The sequence below is a fragment of the Apis cerana genome, linkage group LG10 (genome assembly GCF_029169275.1).
Source record: "Apis cerana isolate GH-2021 linkage group LG10, AcerK_1.0, whole genome shotgun sequence".
Taxonomy (NCBI): domain Eukaryota; kingdom Metazoa; phylum Arthropoda; class Insecta; order Hymenoptera; family Apidae; genus Apis; species Apis cerana.
Genome location: NC_083861.1, coordinates 11,551,146 through 11,560,661, shown reverse-complemented (window position 1 = coordinate 11,560,661; position 9,516 = coordinate 11,551,146). Strand labels below are relative to the sequence as shown.

Genomic DNA, 9,516 nt, shown 5'->3' with positions numbered 1-9,516 from the left:
ATTGATTTAATAATCAATATAATTAAATGAATATAATTAAAAATAAATATATATGTATTATAATTGTTTTTAAGGTTAAAAACGAACATTATAGGAATATTATTATTAATTTCTTTTATTAATGAAATTATAAGATATTTAATATATATAATATATTTATAAATATTTTTCTTATAAAATTTTATTGTTATAAAAATTAAATTAATGGTCTTTTATATGCCCATAATTTTTCATGATCATACATAATATGAATTTTTTCATACATATATTTAAAAAAATATAAAAGATCATCATATTGACCTTTGTATCTTTCATCTAAATCATTTGTATGCCGAAGCATAGTATTATTTATAGAATTTTCCTCAGTATCTTTTATGTTAGCATATCCTTGAATTATACCAAATGCACATGTATGCAATTCTACTAAGAATTGATGAATTGCCTCAATAGTAGCTAAATACCATCTTGGACTTTTTTTCTGATGACGCCAAAATTGTGATATTCTTGATTTTAAAATAACACAATGTAAATCTACAAATAACAATATATATTATTACATATGATATAAATCTTATATAATTATAATTTCTCTTAAAATATTTTATTCTATTTTTAAAAAGAATAAAGATAATGAAAATAAATATTTTTCTGTATATAAATTTACAAATATATGTAATATGATTTGTTTATAAAAATACCTCGTAATCTTTGATCTTTGTAAATGGCTTTTGTTTGATGCCATGTACTATCAATAAAAATAGCTCTTTTTATAGGAAATGCATTCTTTATTCTATTTGTAATTATTTTATTATCTTTTTTAACCTCCTTTATGAATAAAGAATCTACAGATACACCAGTTTGGCTAGGAAAAATTAAAACAGTCTAAAGGATAATATTATTTATACAAAAATTTTAAAAACATAAAATAATTTTAAATATGTTGTTGCTGTCATATATACCTCTTCTTTATCCAATATATCTGGGAAATTAGGATATGTAAAAATTCTCACATCTTCAGGAGCAAGTATAGCTGCATGAATTGCAGTACTTTTTCCATCTATTTCACGTGCATGTTTAATGATATCAATTTTAATAGGTAACTAAAAAAAGAAAAATCATTTATTCACGTTTACATAATTTACATAAATTATTACCTTTATCTTTGGAAAATACTGTTCTCCAATAACTGGTAAATAACAAGAATAACAAAAAAATTTTCGTGACCTACAACAATGTTTACATATTTCTCTGCCTTCTATTGTATCCAAAATTCGTGCATTAGTAATTTTTAAATGACAAAAAGGTGTTTTATCAATTATTTTTTGCTTTCTTTCTAAACTTGAAAGCTTTTTGATTTCGTTTATTACATCAGTTTTCGCCATATTCTTAATAATAATAACATAAACAAATTAATTCACATTTAATTCTTAATAATAATATGAATAAATTTAATTCAATATGTAGTATTTGATATTATTATTGACACTTATTGACACTTAATAATAAACATTCATAGAATAAATTTAATAATACATAACTAAACATTTATTTATACATATAGTGAATTATTATGAAGCTCATTTTTGATTACAAACAATGTACACCATCTGTTGTTGAATATATATACTATAGCTCATTGGGTAACTAACAAACACTATGATATCGTTCAATTCACATTAAAAATTACGAAATTAGTGCCATCTCGTGTTTGAATGCCCGAAGTTCTTTCTTATTATTAGCATAACAGAATATGCAAGGAGGTATTCGAAGTTACCGATAAAAAACATTGTGCAAAGAGCACAGAAAATATCTTTCCCCGCTTTGAGGAAAATGCATTAATTATTTTTAATATTTAACTTAATATTTTGACAGTTTTAAACTTGTATTTTAAAATTAAAACTTTAAGCAAATTTCTCGCATTAATTTTATTATGCTTAAAAGTATCAAAATTTTATGATAAAAACAAGATAATTAATTAATTTTATTAATTAGTTAATTAATTTTCAACATAGCATTTTCGATATATTAGAAATTATATTGTATTGATCGTTGATGAATTTTCTATGCGGTATCCTTAAAGTGATGGGAGATACTTTCTATCCTTCTTGCGCAATATTGCGTATCTTGTTTATGACGTCACACAACTTCGCATACTTCCTTATATATTCTGCTATGCTAATAACAAAGCAGAGTTTCCACGATCCAAACGCGAGATGGCGCTAATCTCAGAAATTTTTCGAAATCGCTCTCTCACTTATCGGTAAAATATTTAACAATTAAAATAAAGAAATTATACAAAGTATAGAAGTAAAAGAAGGAATTAATTGTAATTAATTGTAATTTAAAAATCATTTAAATAGAAATATATAAAGAATATAGAGAAAAATAAAAAAAAGAAACATTTATTTATATATATAGGTATTATTTATTTATATAGGTATGTATGTATAATTTATAATAAAATATAATATAGGCTTTATGATATATAAAAATATAAATATAGAATGTAAATATTCATAGATTTCGTGAAGATTTTTCATTAATAGGATATAGAATATGATAGTAGGAAAGGTAAAATTCGTCTTTATCATATGAACGTGTTTCATTTGCGACACTCTGGAGATGGCGCTGATTTCAATATTTTTAATCTATCTCTATTCTCTCACTATATGATCTTAGGATGGAATTTAAATGTGATTATTTAATTTTGAAATTTACAATTTTTTTTTAATCTTTATGCTTAATTTATTCTGAATTGAATCGATATCATTGAAAATAATTCTAAAAAAATACTAAAATAAAAGATACGAAATAATGGAAAAAAAATAATTAATATTTTACGAATATATCATATCTATATACGTATAAAAAATAGAATTTTGATTTTGATTGAACATTGATAATAGATAGAAGAAAATTTAACTACAAAATAAATTTCAATATAAACGAGCATAGTTTCACTTGTAATTTATGAATTCTTTCTTTTGTATCTTTTAATTAAAATCTTTTCATCGATGAAAATAACGTGTATACTTACGTGTATGTGTGTGTGTGTATTGCTGTTTGAAGAACCGACAAGGTTCAATTATTAGTTAGGTTTTCAATAATTAGCTAATGAGCAACATAGGTTTCTAAGAAATAAATGAAATGGGTGTTAACGCAGTTCCCTTCTAATTTAGATTTTCTTTGACAAACGAATAATTAATCGAATTATTTTTCAGTCTATCGTTATAGTCTGCTGTACTAAAATCACAATAATTACTTGATGACGTTAATGAAATAAAGAAACTTTGAACGAATTGTTGTGAATAATTTTTGCATTCATGTTAATTTTACGTTTCAAGTATAAAATTCTATAAATATTTTAATACAAAAAAAAAGAATAATTTAAAAAATGGAATAACTCTAAATAAATAAACTTTAAATAGATTACTAAGTAGATTAAATTAAAAATTGAAAAGTTAATCTACAAATTATGAAAAGTTAAAATTTAAAAGCATATTCCATTACAATTTCCTCTCATAAATTATTATTTTTTATTGTATAAAATATGCATTATATTATATTATTATTCTATACATATTATAAAGTATAAAAGTAATAATCTCAAAAAATTCATACAGATGAAATTTAAAAATTTATCGTGTGCATACCGTTTAATATTTTATCTCAGAATTATGGTTGAAATATAATTTAACTTTTTTAAAATATTTAATTTCATTTCTCTCTTTTATTTTCTCTCGAAAATCATCTTTATATTTTACTAAATTTTTTATTGAATTTAATTGATTACATGAAAAATTCTTTTCTTTTGTAAATGAGTGTAGAATCGATAAAAAATTATTCAAAATATACTTTTGAATGGATTCAAACGTTAGAAATGTAAAATGATTAAAACTTTTCGACAATCTTCATGTAATTAAATAAATTTAATTTTTCTGGATATCGTTTTCAATTTTGCATTAAAACAAATTTATTTATTTTATTGCATCATTTATTCATCTTCAGAGTGTCATCTTCTGCCTAAATAATTATATCGAAATACAATATAAATTGATCTTTATATTTTTATTTCAGATACGAATTCAATATTAACACGGAACTTCAAATTTTTCTGACGTCTTCCGTTTAAAATTCGACATCAGTATGCTAATAACGTGCCCACGCGTTGTATTTTTTTTCACGAACGAGCGTTCGTAGGCAGATCTTTTGATGTTGCAAATTTGTAGGGATGGCGATCCTTCTAACAATCGTAATTTACGATTGAATAGATGGCTTTCATATGCTTTAACTTCATTTAATTTGCACACTTCAAGGAATATACATTTTTTTTTATAGATCTTACTCGATCGTTAAAGAAAATCTAATTTAAGAAACCAAGCTGCACGAGTAATTATCCACTTGATTTGATTACATTGATGCAACAAATATTGTCCAAGATTTCGATTAATATCTTCTGTATTTGACCAATGCCTGCGGCTCGATACTAAATCTGCAATTATGTTCTCGATTGAAGGTTAATTATAAACATTTTAATTAAAATTATATCTTTACCTGTTAGAATTATAATACATATTAATTCGTGAATATACGCGTACATAACCTAATTTTTTAGACAATAATCGATCAACGATCAGCATTAACTTTTCGTTGTATTATTTCCAAAGCATCGACGCAAACGTACGAGACACTTTATGCCACTGCCAAAGAAGAAAATTCTCGCCTCGAAATCGAACAAGCCAAATGATTGATCCCTTTTGTTTCGAGGTTCTTTCGATCAAGTTCTATGGAAAAGCGCGAATAACGATAAAATCGCACAAGGTAAGGATATACGCGTACATTTATTTAACTATATTTCAACTATATTAATTAATCGAAACTTAAAATTTAATACAAATACGATTCCTCTCGAAAAAAAGATATCGAAATTATAGCTATATATTTCTTTCGTTCGTGCTTCAATTGGATCTATTTGTAAATGCGCATGACTAAATATGCAAGTATATATGTATATACATATACATACATATACATACGTCATAACCCGGGAGGTTGCGTTCGTGCTTGAATAATTTCCAATGATTCGATTAAACTTATCGTGTAAATTCCAGAGAATTCCTTCACGGTTATTCGTCACAGGTTTAACTTTTTTTTTTTCTTTTCTTCAAGCCTATAATTTTAATACGAATACATCTCGATTTCTGGCGAATCTCACTCTCAAGTTAATAATTTCAATTACTCGGGACGAAATACTCGGAATTTGTCTCAGAGAGCATTTCAATTTTGCTAAAGTTAGTCTTTGGAGTAATTTAAAATAATCTTGGAGTTCAGGCTTTCGTTAATTTTTTTAATTATATTCTTTCAATTTATTTATCATTTATTCCTTTTTCTATAATTAAACTAATAACAATATGGTAAAACTTTGAATGAATCATCAATTAATTTAAGCAAGATTAATTTAGTTAACTCTCTTTTTTAATAATCCGAAGAAAATTATTTTTTTTTTAGTAACTAATTAATCAACGTCATATGTCACTCTAGAGAGAAATTACAATAATATTTGCAACATGACATTCGAGGATTCTCATAATGGTGTAATACTAATTAAGAATTAATAACGAACGTTAACAATATTGAAAATAATCATAATTCACGTATTTAAGATATTTTCGAAAGAGAGAATCGTGTACGTTCAATGACGGATAATTCGAACGGAATATCTCCATTCGACCCAAAATCCGAGTCATAGAAAATGATCCAATAAACCCGTACACATCGTTCGAACGGCTGAGCTCCAAGTAGGGCCAACTTCGATTAGAACGAATTCGCGCATTGATTTACGTTTGATCAACTCGATCGAGATTAAGGGAATGTTAGGATTGTGTACAGAAGTAAACAAGGCGAGATTGCATTTTTCGTTTACACAAGATACTTAAACGCGACATTGACTCGGATAATGATCGTCGATTAATTCCATCGAATTTGATCGAAAAAAAAAAAAGAAAAAAGGAAGAAAAGGAAAAAGAGAGTAGAATAGGATCATTATCTCCTAATCTTTCCACCTGTGGATTCTAGGCAAAGAATTGTAAAGCATGGTTCGCGATTCGTCAGTTATCTTAGCTAATCTTAAGAAGGGAATCTCCTTTCGAATCGCTTTTTGTCTTTACCATTAAGACCAGGGACCGAAGGTCCATCGATAAGCATCGAGGCCAATAACGTTCAAAGTGCGTATACTCATATCCCGTGTAACGTTCGTTAGTAAGATCGTTATTTTCCATTTTCTTAATTGCTAAATAGCCCGGTATACGTCCACGTTTGACGTTGAGGAACATCACGATCGGAAAACGAGATTTGCCCGACGATTTTCGAAAGGAAATTCCTCCCGTGTCCGGGACCCATTAAACGATGCACGGAAAGGGGAAGGAGAAGACGGGCAACAGGCGGCCAAGTCGGCTCAGTCGAACGGTTACTCCACTAGCGGGAATTAGTTGACAGAGCCGGGGAGACGTTAAGAGCAGCTATTAGCAGCAGTGACGGGCTGGAATAGCGCCGGCAAAGTCGCACTTCGATCACCAACTCTAATTGCTTTAGGATGGAACTCGCTTATGGGCAAAGGTCCCGCCCCGTACGTAGGTGTTAAGTGGACTTTATTCGCGCTTTTTCGTTCGATTATTCGCAAGAATTCGACCGATTCGACCATTCGATCTGAAAAATTTCGTGTCTCGAAATTAACCTTTCGTATATTCTCTTAAAGAAAATTCTTCGAGTAGCGTGAATTCTTGATTCTCGTTATTATTATTTCATCGATATGCAAAGAAGTAATATGAGGCTTGGACTTTTAACCGATCAGATTCGGTCTTATCTTTGGGAATTGATCTTCGTGTATCATTCGACGTGTATTATACACGTTAATTCGATCTAGTTTAATATTTATTGTAAAATTTTTTTTTACACTCCTTGCTATCTTTATTACTTAACTATCATATCAGAATTACGATAAAATTGATTTATTATATAGTTAATAATATATTTTCTATTCGTTATTGGAAAACGATATTTCATTATCGGAATAAAATAAATTTTGACTTTTGAACGTACAATACTCGCTTTTGTACCCTTTTTACACCGTTAAAAACTCTATGTAACCAGATGATTTATTATTATTCCGACTATCTCGAAGGATTAGAATGATTAAAGTTGTTCATTCCTTCTTTTTTTTTTTCTATCAGCACGATAAGACGCGTTTGTAAAAGAGACGTTAAATGAAATTTTCGGCCAATTATTCTATTGTGAATAGAAAAAAAGAAGGGAGGGAAAGGTTGATAGAGAAAATAAACGTTCAGAGGATTTCAAGCAATCCGTTCCGAAATGAATATTCATCGTGGATGTTCTTACAATGGAGTGAATTCGTACTAAAATTATTCAAAATACCTACGTTAATTATGTTCTTGAGCAAGAATTATCCCCCCTAATGTCTGTCCCTAACGAAATAAGAAATTGCGTCTACATAAGTATACGTATAAGTATATAAATTTGCATAACTCGTGAATTGACAAAAAAAAGAAGAAAATATTTAATTTCGATTCAGAAAAATCGAAAAATTGTTCATTCGATTATTTGTTATATTTCAGAACACATAACTGAGTGAATTGACAAAAAGAAATTGAAGAAAAAAGAATTTAATTTCAATTCAAAAAAATCGAAAAATTGTTCATTCGATTATTTGTTATATTTCAGAACACATAACTGAGTGAATTGACAAAAAGAAATTGAAGAAAAAAGAATTTAATTTCAATTCAGAAAAATCGAAAAATTGTTCATTCGATTATTTGTTATATTTCAGAACACATAACTGAGTGAATTGACAAAAAGAAATTGAAGAAAAAAGAATTTAATTTCAATTCAAAAAAATCGAAAAATTATTCATTCGATTATTTGTTATATTTTATTCAGAACGCATAAGTATATAAATTTGCATAACTCGTGAACTGACAAAAAGAAATTGAAGAAAAAAGAATTTAATTTCAATTCAAAAAAATCGAAAAATTGTTTATTCGATTATTTGTTATATTTCAAAACACATAACTCGTGAATTGACAAAAAGAAATTGAAGAAAAAAGAATTTAATTTCAATTCAAAAAAATCGAAAAATTGTTCATTCGATTATCCGTTATATTTCAGAACGCATAAGTATATAAATTTGCATAACTCGTGAACTGACAAAAAAAAAATTTAATTTCAATCTTCATCCGATCGCTTATTTATATCTTAACACGTTCACATTTTATCGTATCGAATCGTTTTCTACGGAAAAGATTTCCGAAAAAAAAAAAAAAGAAAAAAAAAACTATTCGAAGTAGTTGAAATTATTTTCATGATTCAACCCAATAAAACGTTTGACGTTTCATCGGCTGTCTCTGACGGTTGAATATAAAACAGGATATCTCGTCATCAATCCGTAATGCGTGCGTTTTTTTCGGCATTTCGTAAAAGAAAGAATTATTTCTAAAAAAATTCGAAAGAAAAATCGGATCGACGCGAGGATCGTTTCGATCCCTCTCGGACATTCCGATACCGGTAATTCGAGAGGAAATCCCTTTTTTTCCGAATTAACAATTAACACGACTTAATAATAGGCGGCGAGCATTCTCAACTTGATTAACTTCATTAACTGAATGTTCGATGGGTAGGAGCAGATGTTGCATTTTCATTAAGCAAAAACAATCGGTTGTGATATGAGAATTAATAAATTCATCACGCCCGAGATGTTGTCTAGAAATTGAAATTCAAATTTATGAAATTAAAATTAAAACGTAATCCGTCTGTGACGAATCAGGCGTAGACGTCATTGCGGGGCAGGAATTGTTTAATCCTTGTAATAAATGTAAGGGAAAAAAGTTACTACTCTCAAATCATTAAGGAAATGCGCGAAGAAAGAGAATAATTGATCTATATATACGTATTTCACCCTTAATTATTCTCTGAAGATGACTCTCAGATGCGAATGAATACCGGCCTGTCCGCTACTTTCAATTACTTCGATCACACACTCGCCGCCGCTCGTAATTCTCGATTCGGATTAAAGCGGGAATAAAATGTAGCGGCGGACAGTTTCGATCCAGTGGCCGTGGAAATCAACTTAACGAATCAGTTTAATTAACGTGATTGTTAATAATTTAATTACAGTAAAAATATATACAATATTAATACGCCTAATTATAACAAAATCCAACGTAGTAATGCACGAGCATAATTCGCGTATAGTAGTATCCCTTTTTATTGAATTATTCGAAAATAGTTTGCGAAAATCTGTTATAAATCTCGAGAAAGAAGAAAGAGAGAGAGAAAAAAGAAATTTCAACGACTTCATTCATAATTGCACGGGATATTTAATCACAGGATCTGCCTCTTTAATCAGGATTAAAGATGGGCGCGAGGTGGGATGAGATCGGTTCGTAAGGGCCAACACCACCTCTCTTTCTCTCTCCTCCTCCTCTGTCTCTCTCTATGGGCAAA

The 9,516-nt window shown here is 28.2% G+C and overlaps 1 protein-coding gene and 1 long non-coding RNA gene across 2 annotated transcripts; both read right to left on the bottom strand.

The window, feature by feature from the left end:
• Positions 1 to 97: 97 nt before the first annotated feature.
• LOC108001447 (tRNA-uridine aminocarboxypropyltransferase 1) lies at positions 98 to 1,633 on the bottom strand. Its single transcript, XM_017062446.3, has 4 exons — positions 1,155 to 1,633; positions 960 to 1,100; positions 699 to 882; positions 98 to 531 (listed from the first exon to the last, which is right to left on the bottom strand). Exons 1-4 carry the CDS (start codon positions 1,380 to 1,382, stop codon positions 197 to 199), a joined length of 888 nt encoding a protein of 295 aa, XP_016917935.2. The 5' UTR covers positions 1,383 to 1,633; the 3' UTR covers positions 98 to 196.
• Positions 1,634 to 3,972: 2,339 nt separating this feature from the next.
• LOC133666816 (uncharacterized) lies at positions 3,973 to 4,982 on the bottom strand. The gene is made up of 2 exons (XR_009831502.1): positions 4,555 to 4,982; positions 3,973 to 4,492 (listed from the first exon to the last, which is right to left on the bottom strand). It is a non-coding gene; the product is annotated as an uncharacterized LOC133666816 (long non-coding RNA).
• Between the last annotated feature and the right edge of the window lie 4,534 nt (positions 4,983 to 9,516).